Source organism: Monopterus albus, unplaced genomic scaffold, assembly GCF_001952655.1.
Source record: "Monopterus albus unplaced genomic scaffold, M_albus_1.0 scaffold38.1, whole genome shotgun sequence".
Taxonomy (NCBI): domain Eukaryota; kingdom Metazoa; phylum Chordata; class Actinopteri; order Synbranchiformes; family Synbranchidae; genus Monopterus; species Monopterus albus.
In genome coordinates, this window is record NW_018127918.1 from 1,220,612 (window position 1) to 1,239,048 (window position 18,437).

Sequence of the window (18,437 nt, forward strand, 5' to 3'; positions counted from 1 at the left end):
TGAGTAAGTGATGGCACAGCAGAATGCTTTCAGTGTCAAAAGTGAGTAAAAGGGAATTAAGGACAGACTTTATTTGGGGTTTCACTGTGAGAAATACAGGGAGTGAGCACCCTTGAGCTCATGAGTGTCATTAATTAAGACCTAAATGGCAGGGAAAGTTTTAAAATTCATTATAAATGCCAAGTACTGCGTGAGCATGTGGTTCATTCCATAAACATCTGTCATGTCATGACTTTATCAGATATAGGAAAAAGGGCTCTTGTTGGCATAAAACACCCTAACTGGCACAAAATATGTCTGATGGCTGGGATCTTAACAAAATATGCAGATTCCCTCCTGGAAGTAGTGTGAGGTGCCTATGGGTAATGTACGTATGAAATATTTATTTGGACTGAATGGATGCATGCACTTGGTTCCCGTATACACAACACCCACCCACTCACACTCACCAGCTTCCATAAGAGTTGACATTCAAGATAAGTGCACTGAAAATAGAAACGCATTCCTCCCCACCAGGCCAAAAGACGTCCTTGACCCAGGAGACGGAACTGCTAGAGTCTCTGCTGCAGGAGGTGGAGCATCAGGTTGGTAGTCTACAACAGCTTAGGCCTCCAGTCTTTCAGCTGTATTGCATGTTGTCCAGTTTGCTGTGCAAAACAACAAGGGGGGTTGTGTGCCGACCTTCCTGAAACAACATGCCATTGTTGATGTTTTAGCTGCATGTTGGTAGCTACAACATTATGATCTTGCTGTTTGTGTGTTGAACAGCTTCACTCCTGTAGTAAGAGTGAACTCATCTCCAAGAGCCCAGAAATCCTGCTCATGTTCCAGCAGGTCCATCGGAAACCTATGCAGTCCTTTGTCACCACCCCGGTCCCTCCAGACTTCACCAGGTAATCTGCTCAGCTGGCGGAAAGGTCAGGTTACTTCTTGTGGTCTAGCAGTAGTGTAACTGCATTCCCAAATATTTCCATTAATGATTAATTATTATAAATCATGATAAAGCACAAGACTATAGCCCGGCAGTGACAGAAAACCATATTTTGTTTGTTTTGTGTGTAATCATCCATCCTCTGTGCTTTCAGTGAGCTGGTTCCTGCCTATGACTCAAGCACCTTTGTTCTGGTCAACTTCAGGTAAATAGCTGCTACAGCAGAAAATAACGTGACCTCTGTACTATTTACATTTGAGCTGTGTGTATCTTAGTGAATAATTCTGTTTGATGCAGCATTTTTCTTCTTTGATTGGCATGTCATCATTTGGAACACCTATAATCGTTTTTGCCTTTTGATGCATCAGATTACTTTTATATGATCTAGTTGGTTTTGATTCACAACCCCACCTTTAGAGGTGTTTACACTTGTTATTAGTGCCTGAGTTAAAAATGTAGTGAGGTGCTGTTCAGCTTTGTGGAACTTGGCTGCATCTTTCATTACTACCTACTGCTACTAAACAGTATTACTTGATATTTGCCACCCAGAGTAGCCAGCAGCAGTTGTATTCACTGTGGTTGTAAACTTTCTCTTTATCCCGTGTTGTGTATCTGAAATTGACAAAGTGCAAAACATAAATAAAATACCTGAGAATAGAAAGTCAGTGGGGTTCAGTGGCTGTTGACAAAGAGGATGAGGAGCACTTTGAAGCAGATCCACCCACCACTGAATCTATTTCAAGTGCATTTTTCACTGTGATGAAAGCTGAGACTTGTTAAACCTGAAGGGCCCCAGCAAGTCCCCAAAAGATAATCTAACAAAAAAGAAAAAGCAAGGAGCAAAGCTTATGGGATGTTGCAATCACTTGAGTAAAAAATGACATAACAGCTTCAAATGGGAATGCTTTGTCACAGCTGCCAATTTGTGGACCAGGTTTGATATGAGTGTCTGTGTGTTTGTAGCACCCTGAGGCAGCGGGCTGATCCGGTGTACAGCCCTCCTCTACAGATATCTGGGCTCTGCTGGAGACTTAAAGTCTACCCAGTGAGTTTGAAACTCTCTATCGTTCCCTTATATAGAAATAATTTGACTCTTGGGAAATGCACTTATTTGGGTTCTGGTAGAGAATTAGATGTGAAGATCAATACCACTCTTAGATCTGTGAAGATCTCTAACCAGCAGCCCATTAGCTTAGCTAATGGACATTAAGTGTTTCACTCTGATCACCTCTGGCAGTGTAAACGGTGCCTACTGTGAAATGTATAGGAAATACTCTTGTGTTTGAGAACAAGTTTATAGACAACAAAAAGAGGTTCCATCCCCCCCAAAACACTGTTGTACTGCCACACAGATGAGCAGGTCTGCTCTGGTTTTACAAACACAGCACATAGCCTATTGTTATTTGCAATGTGAATAACATAAACGTCACAAAGATAGCATAATAAAACTAATAACATAAATATAATAAAAGTAGCAAATGCTTCTGAGCTGTGGGCTTTGGGTCCAGTTGTCTCACTGCTGACATGAATAGTGGAAAAGTGTTTTCTCTCTAGGACAGGTGTAAGTGGCTGTGAAGTTTTAACCCCTCTTTTGTGTAGAGTTTTAAAAAAAGTTTCACTGGTTCTAAACACTTGACTTGAGTATGCACCAGTAAGAGTTCTTCAACCTAAAATTGGCAATTTGTGTCTTTTCATGAAATGTATCTAATGACTTTAAGCATGGGAAATGATACTTAGAGTATTTTTGGAATAGAGTGGAAGAATGATATTCCCTATTTATTTTTTTTTTTTATTTGCCACATGATGATTATTGTCTACTGTAGTTCTGGAAATTACAAAATCTCCAATATTTTCCAAAGCCAGTGCTTGTGTCTCTGTTAGTAATTTTGTAATGTGTTTCCTCAGGATGGTAATGGTGTGGTCCGTGGAAACTACCTGTCTGTGTTCTTGGAACTGTCTGCTGGACTCCCTGAAACATCCAAGTATGAGTTATTTCTTAGTAAAGGGCCTTTCTTTCTCTGCAGTGAATATCTTTTTAGTTTGCAATTCTTTCTTTCCTTCAAGCCCCACCTTTCTCAACCAAATCTTTTGTAAACTTCTCATTTTTCTTCATAGTTAAGCCTGGGCTTTAGGTGTCATATTTAGAAGATTTTATTTGCAGGCAGAAATTTAAGAGCCATTAATAAGCACACAGGAAAGCACATACACATAAATTATTCAGTTATAAAGAATGCAGTACTCATTATTGAATGGCAACATAAATGCTTTTAAAGTTGCTTGTGAATGAAATATGGGTCTGAGCACATCACAAGTCCTCAGTGAGCCTTGGAACATGTTTACTAAAGTCAGATTTACCAGAATTGGTACTCACAGCTGAGAGGTTTGGCATCAAGAAGGACATCGAGATTTTAAAGAACAATAATAATAATAAAGAAATAAATTAAGAAATTCTCATTTCTTGGTGCCAGAAAGTATCACTTCTGTTTTGTTTGTATTCTAAAGGGAGCAAGCACGCCGTTGCTACTTGTTTTTTTTTTTATTTGCAAGCTGCAAAGCTGTTTTAATGACCAGCAGCAGTTTCATCATTTTTGGCCAATTAATCCCACATCGGGAGATCCTGCTCGGACTGAGCAACACTTAAACAGCACAAACTCTGAAGACGTACAGTACAGACAGGAAGCAGCGGGTGAGGCTGGGGAAAATCACATCCAGGGATGTGTGCTGTTCTCCCTATACATCAATGACTGCACCTTGGGAGACCTATCTGTTAGACTCCTGAAGTTCGCACACAGCACAATGGTCATTTTCATCCATGATGGGGATGAGTTGGCATACAGAAAGGAAATTGAACAGCTGGCCCTGTGGTGTAGTCGCAGCTGAACACACTCAAAACAATGGAGATGACAGTGGACTTCAGGAGTTCTGTGGTTCTGTGTAGGTATGAGTACCGTGTGGAGATGGTCCATCAAGCCTCTAGTGACCCAACCAAGAACATCATTCGGGAGTTTGCTTCAGACTTTGAGGTTGGTGAATGTTGGGGCTACAATCGCTTCTTCAGACTGGACCTCCTGGCCAGTGAGGGCTACCTGAACATGCAGACCGACACACTGGTCCTCCGGTGAGCTCACACACACTCACACACCCCCACATCATCCTACAGAGCATGCTCACCTGCACCACTCACATATTCTAGAAACAAGCAATGCAGCAAAGCAGGTCTGTTGTTATAGTGCTTGTTTCCTTTGTGTGCTGCACAGCTATCAGGTTCGCTCACCCACCTTCTTCCAGAAGTGCAGAGATCAGTACTGGTACATCAGCCAGCTGGAGTCAGCCCAGAGCGGCTACATACAGCAGATCAACAACCTCAAGGAGGTACTGTGTGTGTGTGTGTGTGTGTGTGTGTGTGCGTGTGTGTGTGTGTTTTCACTTGGGTTTTTAGATTTCCAGGTGAGAACAGCTTTGTGAAGTTGTGGCACCTGGGTAGATTTTCACCTCTTAAACCTTTAAACATCATTGATCCACTGGTGCATCAGTCACTACAGCACTGATGTCTGTGACAAGCCTATGTTTGGCACCCAAGCACTGTTCAAACACAAAGAATATTACTTTAGAATAGAGTGGAGACCCCAATGTTTCCAAACGCACCAAATATGCTAGGTGACACTTTCAGTACATGTATATAAAATGATGTTCTGTCAGCCAGAATGTTTGTTTGATGGGTCAGATATAAAAACATGCAGTTTGAATATTATATTCTGTTTTAATATTGAGCCAACTGGGGCAAGAAGATCCTGAATCTATGTCGGTATATTAAAGATAAAAACAGAAGGAGATGTGTGTTCTGTATTATCAGTAAGTTAATACAATTCAGATGCAGTGGTAGGAGAGATAACTGTAACAACAGTGAGGCCGCTATCACTGAGATTAAATTACACACATTAATGCTTGATTACAAGCTGCATTGTTACCTGCTGTGCCTTTTGTACATTAAGGTAAACGGCCACTTTATCCAAAATAATGAAATCCATTAAATAATGGGATAATTACTGAATGTACAGTAAAGTACATTGATGTGACATTGCTGGAAAATAGTGACCATAAATGTTATTAAAAACAGGAATTCTTCATGAAAATGTCTGGGATTATAACTTCAAATGTGGTATTGTGGTTTGGTAGGCAGTGATTGTAGGCAGTTTGAGAACAACTAATGTACAGCAAGATTGGATTTGTTGAGAGTGTGCATTTCGTCATGATAACTTTAAATGGTATCATGAATGGTTTTGAACAATAAGTGCAAATGAAGGCCTAGATCATTTTTTTATATTATATTTATAGTCAAGTACAACAGTCTTATACTCAAAACCTTACTTCATAAGTAACATTTACTTTTAGAATGTTTGAGATTATTACATAATCCATTGCAAATCTGTGTGTGTGTGCGCGTGTTTCTATATGTGTAACTGCCTTCTTAGTCATTTTTTCCTCACTGCTCTGAGTAAGCTTCAGTCCTCCTGAACTGATTCAGATTTCTAATTTCAGAGGCTGGCCATCGAGCTGTTTCGCCGTCAAACATCACGCAGCTCCTCGCCCCCTGACCTGAGGCTCGCTGCAGGGACCACGGCTTCTGAAAGAGACCCTCACTCAATGAAGAATGACGACGACATCCAGACCTCTTTGACCAGCCCTAAAAAAGGCGAAGAAGAAGAGAGGACGCAGCACGATGACTCTAATGTAAGGATAGAATGTACTGCACTAGACTGCTTCTTTTGGTTTACTTATTGAGCTCTACTTTGATGTCTTTCCATTGGGTTTACCTGTGTACCTACAGAGAGCAGAGTCTCCGTTTGTATATACACCGTATTGTGCAAGGCTGGGACATAATTTATTCAGCCTGTCCTCATCTTTAGCAAAATACCAAGGTTGAGCAACCAAGAAAAGAAAACATGTAGATGCAAAAATCATTGTTCTGTTTTTACTGCAAGCAGCTCTACCTAATGTCAAGTAGCATTGCTTTCAACGAAGGAAAAAAAAGTGAGGCACTGAGAATTTGTTTTTGTTATTTATGTGTTCATGTTGTCCTGTGGCTCAGCTGTGTGGAAAAGTAGTTGTAGAGTTTTAACTGAGTGCATTGGGATGTTTTAATGGGGTGTGTAACCAGGGGCTTGGGACATTCCTGTCACAGTAAATATTTGGGACATGTAAATAGTTTTAGCAGTGAGCCTGGTGTGATCATACAGTCACTGTGTTGATCAGGAGCTGTCGGACGGTGACTTGGAGGTGGACTGTCTGACGGAGGAGGAGGTGAACCCGCTGGATGGCAGCAGCACCTCAGGGAGCTCCACAGCCACCAGCAACACTGAGGAGAATGACATAGATGAGGAGACCATGTGAGCAGAAGTTCTCACATTCTCTTAATGTATTGTATTGTTTAAGATTCAGAAACCTAAATAACTTTTGCATTTTGCTTTATTTATGTAAAACTACTGTATAATTAGACTATAGAGGCCCCAGTTTCCTTGCCAAGCTGGAGCAGAGGGGTTTAAAAGGTTAATCAGAATACATTTGATGGTAACTGGATACCTTATTATTTGTTTCTGTATATTTGCGCAGGTCAGGAGAGAATGATGTAGATTTCATTGGGAACCTGGAGACAGAAGAAGGAGAGCTTCCTAATGACTTGGCTGGAGCAACAGGTTTAATTTACACATAAATATGATCTACAACCAAATTACTTCACATTTCCAAATGCATCCACCTATGCAGATACCCAGTGTCTTGCCCTTTTTGTTTTGGATTATATCAGGCGATAAGCTATTACTTCTTTATTTATTAAGAGAGATCCGATGGCTCATGAATCTTCAAATGTCACACATCAAATTCTAATTATCTTTATGAAATCCATAGTTTGACAGATCAGTTGATTCACTTCCATTTTTACACAAATCAACCAGTGTGACTTTTCTGCACTCTCAACATGTATACAGCCAGTAGTGCTTTCCGTTTGTTTTTCTGTGCTAAACAGTTGTTTGAAGGAACAGCATTTTGGTAGATGACTGAAAATAAAATCTTTCAAGGAACTGAAGGGATTGCATCCCTGGCAGTATTGTTTTAATTTGTATTAACAGTGAACAGCATCAGATCTGTTTTGTTTGACAACTGCACAATCTGAACATAGTAGTACAATGGTGGGCCTCGAAGCAGCTCCTTCAGTAAGCATGAAACCATCAAATATTTAATGTTGTGCCACAGATAAAGGACTTATTCTATCTTCAGCTGAGGCAAATAGAATACTCTGTCACTATTTGAGAATTTACAGAATCAGATCTGTTTTGTTTGACAACTGCACAATCTGAACATAGTAGTACAATGGTGGGCCTCGAAGCAGCTCCTTCAGTGAGCTTGGCTGTGTTGGTATTGCAAGACATGAAGAGGATGAGTTGAGCTGTTATAGAAACACTTGGTGTCTGTACATGTGTGTGGGGGCTGTATGTGTTCGCTCTGTTAAGAGTCAAGCTCACCAAAATGTTTCTGCACATTCTTCAGGTCCCACAGTGTAGTGATTTTTTTTATAATATATATTTCAATGTTTCTTTGGTGCTAGTAAAAACAGTTTAGCCTAAATGTTTTATCAAATTTTTTGATAGAGAATTTTGGCAGCACAAAATTTATGTAATTGAATTTTTTACATGAAAAGCTGAAATGTGCTGTTTACAAAGAGATGCTAATAGGGCTGGGTGATATGGAAAATAAATAAAATGAATTAATCTTTGTTCTAAAGAAATTTCAGTGATATCAAACTATGAATGTTCCATAAAAATTTCCAACTGTAAAATTACAGGCTGCAACACCTCTCTTTGTTTGGAGAAAGACATTTTCAGTGCACTTTTGTCTGCATTTACCACAATATTCTAAAGTAAGAGAAGTCGTATCTGCATGACCCAACCTTTACCTTGACTTTATTTCACTTGCAGTGGATTTTTAATCAGTGAAGTAATCTTTTGGTCGAAGCTGTAACCCCATATGTAACATATAGGAACTATAATGAACTCTTGCCTTCTGTTTGATTTGCAGGTGGATCCAGCTCCAGTGTACATTCCTTACGTCGCGGTGCTGCTGTAGGTCGTTTTGCCAGTAGTAGTGGAGCTACTGCTGGTGGTGCTGTCGGGCCAGGTAGCAGCAGCCTCCTAGAGATTGACCCCGTCATCCTGATCCAGCTGCTGGATCTGAAGGAGCGCAGCAGCGTGGAGTCTCTGTGGGGCCTTCAACCTCGGCCTCCTGTGTCCATGCTGCACACCCAAGGTCTGTAAACATAGCCCTCAGATGACTAACAACAAATCATTCTAGCTAAAGTGAGAATCAATACCCTTTAACTCTCACACAGGGTCCTTCCAAAATAACAAATCCCTACAGCAGCTATGGTTGACAGAGGTTTTTTTTTTTTAAGACACATTGACATAACTTTTTCATTCTGCCTCACATTTGTGAGAAAATATTAATCTGATGTTTCATTTAAATTCTCCCCAGTGATTGAGACCATCGGAGATGTTGTGCTTTTTCTGGTGTAGGCAGTGATTTATGACCTGTCTGGATGTGGCTAATGCACAGCCTGAAAACAAGTTGTCTTCCCCAAATCTCAAGGAGCCACACAGAGAAATCGTTTGAAGTTCAGAACATACAAGGCCAATGTATCAAACCAAATAAATCGAATAAAAGTGGTAACAAACGTTGCAAAGTCGAGGAAACCAAACTTCAATGACTTACCTCCCCAGATATAATATACAGGAGAAAGCAGTCTTAAAGGTGCCCTGTGACCTCTAGTGGAGCTATGGAGCCCTGTTTATTTGAGTTCATCCCAGTTTTGTTTGTTCACACAATTGTGCAATGCAATACACATCCTCATCTTGCATTACAAAACAAATTATATACAGTGGAAAATGTGGCTGATTAAAATGGGAGTATGTGTATAACCCAATATCACAAATCACAAATTTTCCTCAAGGGTCTTCACAATATGAATACAACATATGACACCCTCTGCCCTTAGGTTCATGAATTGGAAAACTCCACAATACCCCTTTTAACGGGGGAAATGGGAAAACTACAGGAAGAACAGTAGAAGAGGGCTTCCTCTTCCAGGACTGACAGGCAATAGATAAGAGCCACATAATAACATTTTGTAACCAAACATGGCAGGTCTGTTTATTGATTTTGTGCCATTTGATATATTTGAATTATTTTTGAAAGCCAAAAAACTGTCATCTGGCCATCCCTGTTTTAACAGCAAAGTAAATGAAAGTTAAGAGTCAGCAGTTTCTCAAAGAATACATTTTCTTCAGCTGTTCATTTCTTTCAGCATTTTACTCATGCATTGCTTGTCTCTTTCAGCTCCTCCTCAATCCAGGAAAGAACAAGAGCGACGTCCTCAGGTGGTGCGACGATCAGCTCCAGACTCAGGGGTCCTGATCCGCCTCAAGGCTCAGATGGCTGAGGTCCGCAGCAAGATGTCTGATGTCAAGAGTCAAGTGCTGGAGGCTCAGGGCTCCACTGAGCCCAAGCTGGGCCCATCAGAGGCCTTCAGTGTGGAGGAGGTACCCTCTCACCATACTGATTCAGAGCTGTTAGCTTGTCGTAAGCCCAGTGAGCTGGACCTGTTGGGGAGACCATCTGCAGCTCGATCTAGGCCATGCCGCCCTGGTGAGAAATTCTCAATCTTTTTTCTGAAAAAGTGAATTGAATAAGTGAAAGCCTGAAAATGCTGAAACCGTACCGCTTCTAGTTTCACACCACTATGTGCTGATGGAAAAAATGTCTGTGATCACGGCAAAGTCATTGGTGGCCAGACTAAATGTGTCGGCTTATAAAAACAAACCGTTGTGTGGTTTATTCCTTTACCAGTCATCTCAGGTATTCTGCAAAAACAGAACTGCCAGACTTCAGTTCACCACTGAGATCCACCAGTGTCATGGCAAACAAATATTAACACCCAGAACACCGGTTTTCTTTATCATATCAGGACATGTATACTGTTTGCATAATAACCCTACTGGCTTTAATGATTTAGTGACTTTACCATAAAGGTGAATTCAGTGACAGTGGAGAATCCCCCTATGTTCATGTTCTAGTTTGAATAATAGATCCAGGAAGCCTTCATCGATGACCTGTACACCTTACAGGTCAAAAACAGGGCAGAGAGCATTTCTGCAGACCCCTCTCACCCACGCTATGTTGTTCTTTTAACTTGTGATTTTTTTTTTTTAACTTGTATGTATTGTGTATTTATTTTGTTTTTATGTTGTGCACATTTGGGGCCATTGAGCTGGAGTCAAATTCTTTGTGTTCTTGAAATACTTGGCAATAAAGTTCATGATTATGCTTATGAATATTTGTTTCACAAACTGAGGTTCACCAAAGTACTTGAGACATATCACCAAGGAACTATGGCTAAAAAAATTGAATAAGATAAAGGATTGTCATCTGTTTATTTAGGACTTCAGATACATGTCCTTTGGATATCAGTAGTATCTCAGTAAACACTGGATTGCATGCAAGCCCAAAATACTAAGGCAGCGCAGCTTTTAAATGGATTAGACTCATAGAACTCATGCCGGCAGGATTATTGTCTTTTTTGCATCACATAACCAATAAGTGTAACATGTGACTTCACAATTGTTGGTTCAGGAGACCTGAGGTAACCTGAGGCAAATTTTTTTTGTGTGCAGCCAGGAAATCTCTCTCCCCTGTCCTGGACAACTGTGGCTCTTTGGTTGTGAAGAGGAGGAGTCCAAACGAGATGGACAGGGACCTGAGAGGAGCAGAGGCAGCCACTGATCTCAGTCTGCATCCTAAAGAGGGGTCAGGAGGTGCAGAAGGTCAGTAGCTTATTAACTTACAGTATGTTACTATTCAAACCTGCAGTTCTAAGCTTTTTTTAAGGCATTTTGGAGGTGGTAGAAACACAGTGTAAGTGTAAATACCACACAGACATAATATCTTTATATGGCGAGCTCTTTTCTCATCCAACATATTTAAAGCAACAATAGCATTAATTTGGAGCTGTGTTGGTGTTTTTTCCACCCACTGTTAAATACTGCACTATAATCACCAGCCAGTCGCTTACTGTGTCTGGTGCTGGTCAGGTGGTGCACAATGGGCTTTTATATGTACTTCTGTTTTACAGTTTGTATGTCACTATTTCAAACAGTGTTTACAACAAACTCTGAATTTTTACGACCCATTGTTTTTGCATTTGACAATTCCCACTGCACATCTGCTATTTCAAAAGATTTCTTCCCTTGTCTGCTTTCTACACTGAAACCAGTGGCATTGCAGCTTGCATGCTGCCTGTTTAGTGAAAGAAACCTCATAATTGTGCCTAAATTAGTTGATGATGTTGATTAAATTAAATCGATTAGTCTTTGGAAAAACAATTGTGTACCCATGATGTGTTGCAGCTACGGTAAGTTCAGTTTCCTGATCAGCTGATAAGAAGCTGTACACTCTTGTACTGTTTGTGAGCAATGTGATGATTATTATTGTTATGTGAGGCTAAATATCATCTAAGAGTTTGATATAATCAAGAAATACTACAACTTACCCTGCCATCTTTAAATTTGTATGACTGAAGTCGCCAGTGATGATGAAAAATCGATCGGGATTGAGCTGAAAAACAAAGCAAAACTAGAAACACATCTTTCCAATGTGTTACTTTGCTTGTATCTCTGCTCCAGGGGTGCTGAAGGCTGACGGCACCCAGAGCCCCCTCATGTCTCTCAGCAGCTCATCATCAGAGCGGGCCTCCACCTCCAAGCAGCAGTACCCATTGGACCAGCAGCTATACAGAGCCTCTGGGCCCAGGGATGACATCTTCTCCTTGGGTGGACCAAGCTACATGACTTCCAGCAAGAACTGTGGCAGTAGGAGCCTAGGGTGTGACGCAGAGTTTTTTTCCATTGGAAAAATGTAGCCATTCAACTACAGCAGACAGCTGTGTCATTCCAACTCTTGTTTTATAACTCTTTCATTTTTTGTACCGCAGGCCGACCATGGTGGACTGTGAATCTGAAGGCTCAGGAAACCCCCATCAGTCCTTGCTGGAGGGGGCCTCTGCACAACCACAGTCAAATGAAGGTTGGTTCACCATCTTGCACTCTGAGAAATCCATTTGTTTTTGTTTAACAGTTGCAGCAATAGCCACCTGATAATGAGAAAAAGTCTTCACTGTGTTGTTGAAACTCATTTTAAGAGCACTTATTAAAAGCTTCTTCTGATGCTCCATTTATATTTCATTTTGTCAGACAAAATATACAATTAATATCCTGGTAATACTGTGAAATTAAGTAAACCGCAATGTTCATTCACAGCATAGAACATCAGCCATGCAATAACTCTTGATGTGTGACGTGACACTGCTGGTGTGTCTAAAGTGTATTTACAGTATGTGAGTGTACTAAAGGTGAATATTGTTCCACCCTTACTGATTTATCTTAACCCTACACATCGTTTTCTGCGGGCATGTCAGCGGCACTTAAAATGATTAGCTAAAGTGTGTTTGTACAGGTCTGAGTGCCTCCTGTCTTGTACTGTCTGTAGATCAGTCGCAATCTGTCCTGGTAGCAGCAACAAGCAGTGACAGTGACACTGAGGACGAGGGCCTGCAGAGTAACAACTCTTGCTACGACAACCAGACTCTTCCGTGCACAGGTAACCATCACAAAGAATGTCTATGATATTGCACACAGTCAGCTGAGGTCAAACATCAACAGCTCCTTCGTATTATGTGATTTTGTGGTGTTCCTGACAAAAGATGACAATCATTAGACAAATGTGGTGAAATCTGTGGTTGTCTATCAGAGTTTGCACTGTGAGAAACAATCGATGTCAAATTTAGGCATTAAAATTCCACATTGTCACTGCTGCTGTGATAGAAACTGTTAATATGAATGCTATATAAAATTACACAGAATAGAGTAGTGGGCTAGTGTAACACTACTTCTGTAAACACTGACCACAAGGTTCACTTTGCAGTCCTTTGCTGTGACCAGCTTCTCACTCATGCACCTCTTTTGAGGTAATTTGATGTGTAGAAGTGTCGATGCTGTCAGCAAAGCCTATTCACTGTTTTGCTTTTCGGTTTTCAAATCATGGACAGCACAGATGGATGAAGCGAGTTGATGACATTTCTCTATTAGCATCTGTATTTTATTTTCTATTTACACCTAACAGTATGTTTCACCAGGCTTTCATTGCACCATCTGACATGCCTCATAATTCATATACAGTCTGACGAACACTGTAACCAAGACTATTAGACCCATGTGTGACATGTAATGAACTTGCAAAATTGTTATTTCACAGTGTATGTGTGTCATTACAAGGACCAGGTCTGTCATGGCATTTCTGGGATTTCACTCATTTCTTGAAAGTCTTGTTTTTCGGTGACACATCATATCACATGCAATATTCTACTGTATACGTACTCTGTTTATGTGATGTGATGTGCACTTTGAGTATAGTCCCTGTGCACTCGACTTGTTTATTATCATGGATATTTTTGAATGAAGCCCTGAGGAGCATAAGGTAAAAGTGCTCTATGTCTGAATGATAAAAAGATGTCACTTTAGCAGACTGACGAAGCAGCAACGTTGCATATCTCATGTCTGAAAAGGGCTATAGCTTACACACATTGCAGCACGATCTCAGCTGAGAATGGAGGCGTCAGCCCAAAAAATGCCGTTCAGGACAGTCCTATAAAAACAGTGCCAACAGATTGTTTGGTGATGGTGGAAGAATTATGTTTGTGTGTTACTACTGCCTATATTTATTTAATGTGTAGGCATTTGGGAGTATGCAGGCGTCCACATATCTTATACCTGTGCTTTTATTGCCAACCATGTTAAAATACTTCACTTCAGCTGTACAGAAACTTTTGTTTCGAGCCCAGACTGAGTGTACATAATGAAGAACACACAGATGAGTTGCTGTATATCTCCTCTTCCTTCTTCCAGGTGAGCAGCTTCTGTCTGATGACATGAGTCTGCCAACTGACAGGTGATTCCCTGTGAGTCTGTCAGACCTGGCAGGCCACTGCTTTATACTCAGCGGCCACACAGTGATGTAATACCGGCAGGACACAACACACGTGCCAGTTACACAGATGTGTAGAATAGAAGCTGCTTGTAATGCATGAAAGTAAAATGAAGACAAAACAGACCCATTTCTTCAAAAACTGAAACTTTAATGAGTATGTATTGACTGTTCATATGAACAGATAATATCAGTGCCATTAATATCAATATAATGAAACTACCCCTTTTAAGAAGAACCAACGTAGCATTTTTGTCACCTCCTTTAAAACTGGACTTGCACTGTATTTCTGGTTACACTCTGCGATTTGACTGTTCAGTGATGACCTTGGCAGTCGCATGTTTTTACCCTGCTGCATTTAGCAATGTACATACTTTCACTTCTTTCATGGTCACTTCAAATATATTAGAGGAAAACATGACAACTACTATGACTGAATCTCTAAAAATGTTTAGGACATAAAAACTGTTCATGCATCTTGTTGTTTTTATTTTGTTCACTGGCGATGTAACATTTTCCCTGGTCTGCAGGACATCTAGTCACTTTAACTTTCAGCACAAGTCAGTTACCTTCTCAGTGTGTAAATGCTTTTGCAAATCGGACAAAATGATAGGCTACAGATTATGTACATCTTATCAATAACAGTTTAGTGTTTTATAATGCTGTACTGTTTAGTTGAGCCTCTCTGGGCTTCTGTTTTTACACATACTCATCTTCCTTCAGCTATGTCCCTGCACCTCCCCCAGTGTTGGTGCTTGAAAGAATTAATTCATTCCTCAGCCACTTAGTTTTAGTGGCACTGCAATTTGTTGACTGCTCAGTTTGAGTGCTTCTTTGTCTGAGGTAAACCTGTAGTGTTCAATGAGCTTTTCTGGTTATTTATGTAGATGTCTTCACTCTTTAATAACAGTATCATCAGCAACTACAATGTGTGTCTGTTTGACATTTGAAAAGGCTAAATCATGTCTGAATCACATGGATTATAAAATGCAACTCTGTTTCTTTCTGTGGGCATGCAGCAGAACTGACACCATGACAAAGTTCACACTTGAGTGTTTTTGCTTCAACATCTGCTTGGACAGCACTGACTGGAGCAAGAGCAGCTTGCACGAATGCTTGCACCCACAGAGAGCTTCTGCACTAGCTTATGTGCTACAGAAATGAGAATTATTAATTTAAAGGACCATCTGAGCTCCTTTATATAAAGATGCATCTTCTAGCTGGCTAGCTTAGCATAAAGATTGGAATTTAGTTTCCAGCTAACCTACCTCTGTCCACAGCTAACAAAATGATCTGCTCATCTCTTCAGTTCCTATTGTGCTGGCATGGCATTAGTCTCTCTTTCAGACTTAAATTAACACTGAATAAAACAGCACTGCTCTGTACAGGTACAAACTCTGAGACAGGTTGTACATTTGGCCGCAGTCAGTGATGTCAGAGTAGTTCTTTTCCATCAGCCGTCAGTGCAAAAATACCTCTATTCCATTTTAACATTATATATTTTGACTTTTCACAATAGGAAAGTGTGACACTGAACCAATGCAATCACCAAGGCCCTATAGAATGCAGCTTTAACTAATCCGATTAGTAACACCTGCACTTTTCCTACATGTAAAATGTCTGCCGTGAAGGAAGTATATACCTACTTTATGTTCAGTGCTGAAAGGCACAGCTAAGCATTCTTAAGGTGTCTGTTCATCCAAATTGAAAAAAGAAAAAACAATCTCAGTTCCTTGGAGTGCTCTCTGGCAATGGAGGTTGTTGTGATTTTGGGATTTCTGCCCCCATACCAATATAATGAAGGTCAGTGTGAGGCTAAAACTGCAGCAATGATTGTTTTCTTTATTATTTGTCCAAATTATTTATCATCTAAAAGTAAGAAACTTAGAAAAATAGTATTTTAGTAGCTGGAACCACAGTTTTTTTTTCTTCATAAAAATCTAAAATATGCTGTAGATACATTTTTTTGTTGAACAGTTTTCTTTGTGGAGCTCTGGAAAGTGACATTTTGGCACTGGTTTTCAATCCTGCATAGAACAAACAGTGAAATACTTGGAACTCTTCAATAGAAAGCCTTTCTAATGAAAACTGTGATGTGCATCTCTGAAAAGAATTTTTTTCACTAATTAAATTCCAGCTGTAGTGTATTGTCAGGGAGGAATATATTTCAGACTGAAATCTTAAACCTGGACAAAATAAAAAGCTCAGTTCTCAGAACCTGAAAACAAAGGTTTTAAAAATATATGTAGTTATGTAACATGTCCTCCACTGTGCTGACCGCTCACTCCTTCACTGGATTTTCTTCATGGATAGATCATTTTTCACCTCAGTGCTCCCACCAAACATAGCAAACACATGTCAGAGGTTGCTGCAAAATAGTTGACATTGTTGGGAGAAAATGTGTTTAGGGAAAGGTCACATTGACCTGCTGTGTTATAAGAAGTAGAGCCTTTCCTCTTCACTGAGCCATAAACTTATTTTGAAGCACACTTAAATCTTTAGATCAAAGAAATAATACCTAGTGTACACTTCTACAGTCTTTAGTTTACTTTGTAAATATCTTGGCATGGTATAATAAAATTGTAAGAGCTTGCTGTTCATGTCCCTGAAAATGCATGTCTTTAGTGACTGGACTGAAAGAGGAGAAACATGTTGTCAAACTGAAATACACCAGAGTGATGTGATGTTTGAAATATATTCACCTTAAAATTCCAGTCCAGTTGATTGTATTTTTCCCCTTTCTTAGATTGTTGCTTCACACATCCATGTCTATGATGGAGGCATGGGAAAGAGCAACCAGGCTCTACTTAGTTGTGCTTGTTGTGTCAAAGGCTGCATTATTTCATGTGCGTTTTCTTTTTGTGTAATAAATATGTTTTAAGACCCTTGAAATGACCATGTTCTCTTGTCTTCTGTTTCATATTACTTTGCTTTTGGATCACAGATTGTCACAGTGATGTCCTAATGTAAAAATATAAACATTTAGATGATCACAAAAGAGGTTTCTTTGCTTAGATTGCTTAAAAGAAGAACAGTGCTGATTCAGTCTGGGTTTGATTTTTGTTTCGGCCATCGTCTCAGCTGGTTAAATAACCAGGTTGATGCAGAAAGTTTGCAGATGCTTACAACAGTCTGGATAATAATGAGAGCATCTGTTTTGTGATCTTCAGTTTATAACATGACACCTGTCCAAAATCATCAGGATTGTCATAAGTTTTGGAGCTGCTGAGTTTAGATTTTGGAAATGGGTGATGTGCAAAAAGTATTATTACAGTATATCCATGTCCTTTTGCTACTGTATATTAATTCCTTTCATCTCTGTTCTGAAATCTGAGTATTGTGAGGTTGTCAGTCTGCTTCTTCTGTGTGCACGATGGCGAGTGATTACTGTCAATCAGTTACTGTAAATTGTTGGCAAAACTGTGAACTATTGTAATGCACTCTTTCATCAGGTTGGGGACAGAGGCCCTAACTCAAACCAACTAAAAATAAAGTACCATACAGAGACACAACTAAAAAGTTGTAAAAAACAATCACAAAATCACAAAGAGACTGTAGCCCACTAAAAAGAAATGGTAAAACTGTCATAAGCAGACTCAACACAGATGCACAATCACCATAAAGAGACTAAAAATATATTCAAAACAGCTGAAGAGTCGCAGAACAAGTAAAGGCATTTAGATCCCTCTGTGCTTTCTGTTAAACTTTGCTTTTTATTACTTGAGGAAGAACCATCATATTCTTTCCTCCTCTCTGGATTTTATCAGCCTGTTTTCCTGCAAGTTCATGACTACTGGAAAGGAGAGAGTAAAGCTACATTATGAGTGGGGTGAAATGATGAGTCTTTTTATAGAAAGAATGTGGAGGACTGCTCACTTTTGTAAAGCTGTTTATGTAACAGCCGACAGCGCTGTACCACATGAAAGCCCTGTTACAGCATCACATTGCTCCTCACTCTGTCTTCTGGCATTTCACTCTGCTATATGAAAACTGTCTGTGCTTCCTAATCTTTACTGTGATGGTGCTGTGAGTTCCTGTTGATCTTTCAACTGTGGGAATTTCATAACTTGGGACCAATTGTTTGCGCTCAAAAGATCAATCTCTGTAGTTGCGAGATAATTAAAGGGGGTGGGGAGTAATCAAAGCTATGCTACAAATATTTGTAATAATGTTTCTCAAATCTTTGCTTTTTGTGAAATGTTGTATAGTTTAAACTTTGGGCATTGGGTGATTTTGTTCAATGAAACCATCCGAGAAGTTTGGAGTGGAAATGCTAATAACTCAGACATGTGAATCCTGCAAGACCCCAATAAAGAGAGACAGCTTTTTTGTAAGGAGTGTTGTGTGGTAATTTTGGAAGTTCTTCATATGTTTTCAAATGAAGATTCTATAAAAGTAGCTAATTGGTATTTGCAGCTGTTAG

The 18,437-nt window shown here is 39.9% G+C and overlaps 1 protein-coding gene across 2 annotated transcripts in view; it reads left to right on the plus strand.

Moving 5' to 3' along the window:
• The window catches only part of trim37 (tripartite motif containing 37), a 25,263-nt gene extending 8,357 nt beyond the window's left edge, over nt 1-16,906 (plus strand). Inside the window, exons 9-25 of one of the 2 annotated variants that reach the window (XM_020598417.1) lie at nt 517-584; nt 769-893; nt 1,086-1,136; nt 1,895-1,976; nt 2,837-2,913; nt 3,870-4,049; nt 4,189-4,303; nt 5,471-5,662; nt 6,185-6,318; nt 6,542-6,624; nt 8,003-8,230; nt 9,317-9,625; nt 10,651-10,800; nt 11,659-11,857; nt 11,967-12,058; nt 12,521-12,631; nt 13,936-16,906. In XM_020598417.1, coding sequence (XP_020454073.1) covers nt 517-584; nt 769-893; nt 1,086-1,136; nt 1,895-1,976; nt 2,837-2,913; nt 3,870-4,049; nt 4,189-4,303; nt 5,471-5,662; nt 6,185-6,318; nt 6,542-6,624; nt 8,003-8,230; nt 9,317-9,625; nt 10,651-10,800; nt 11,659-11,857; nt 11,967-12,058; nt 12,521-12,631; nt 13,936-13,982 — 2,243 coding nt within the window. In that variant the 3' untranslated portion in view covers nt 13,983-16,906. The remainder of the gene's footprint in view (nt 1-516; nt 585-768; nt 894-1,085; nt 1,137-1,894; nt 1,977-2,836; nt 2,914-3,869; nt 4,050-4,188; nt 4,304-5,470; nt 5,663-6,184; nt 6,319-6,541; nt 6,625-8,002; nt 8,231-9,316; nt 9,626-10,650; nt 10,801-11,658; nt 11,858-11,966; nt 12,059-12,520; nt 12,632-13,935) is intronic. The other variant, XM_020598418.1, reaches the window with a different exon arrangement.
• The last annotated feature ends 1,531 nt before the right edge of the window (nt 16,907-18,437 follow it).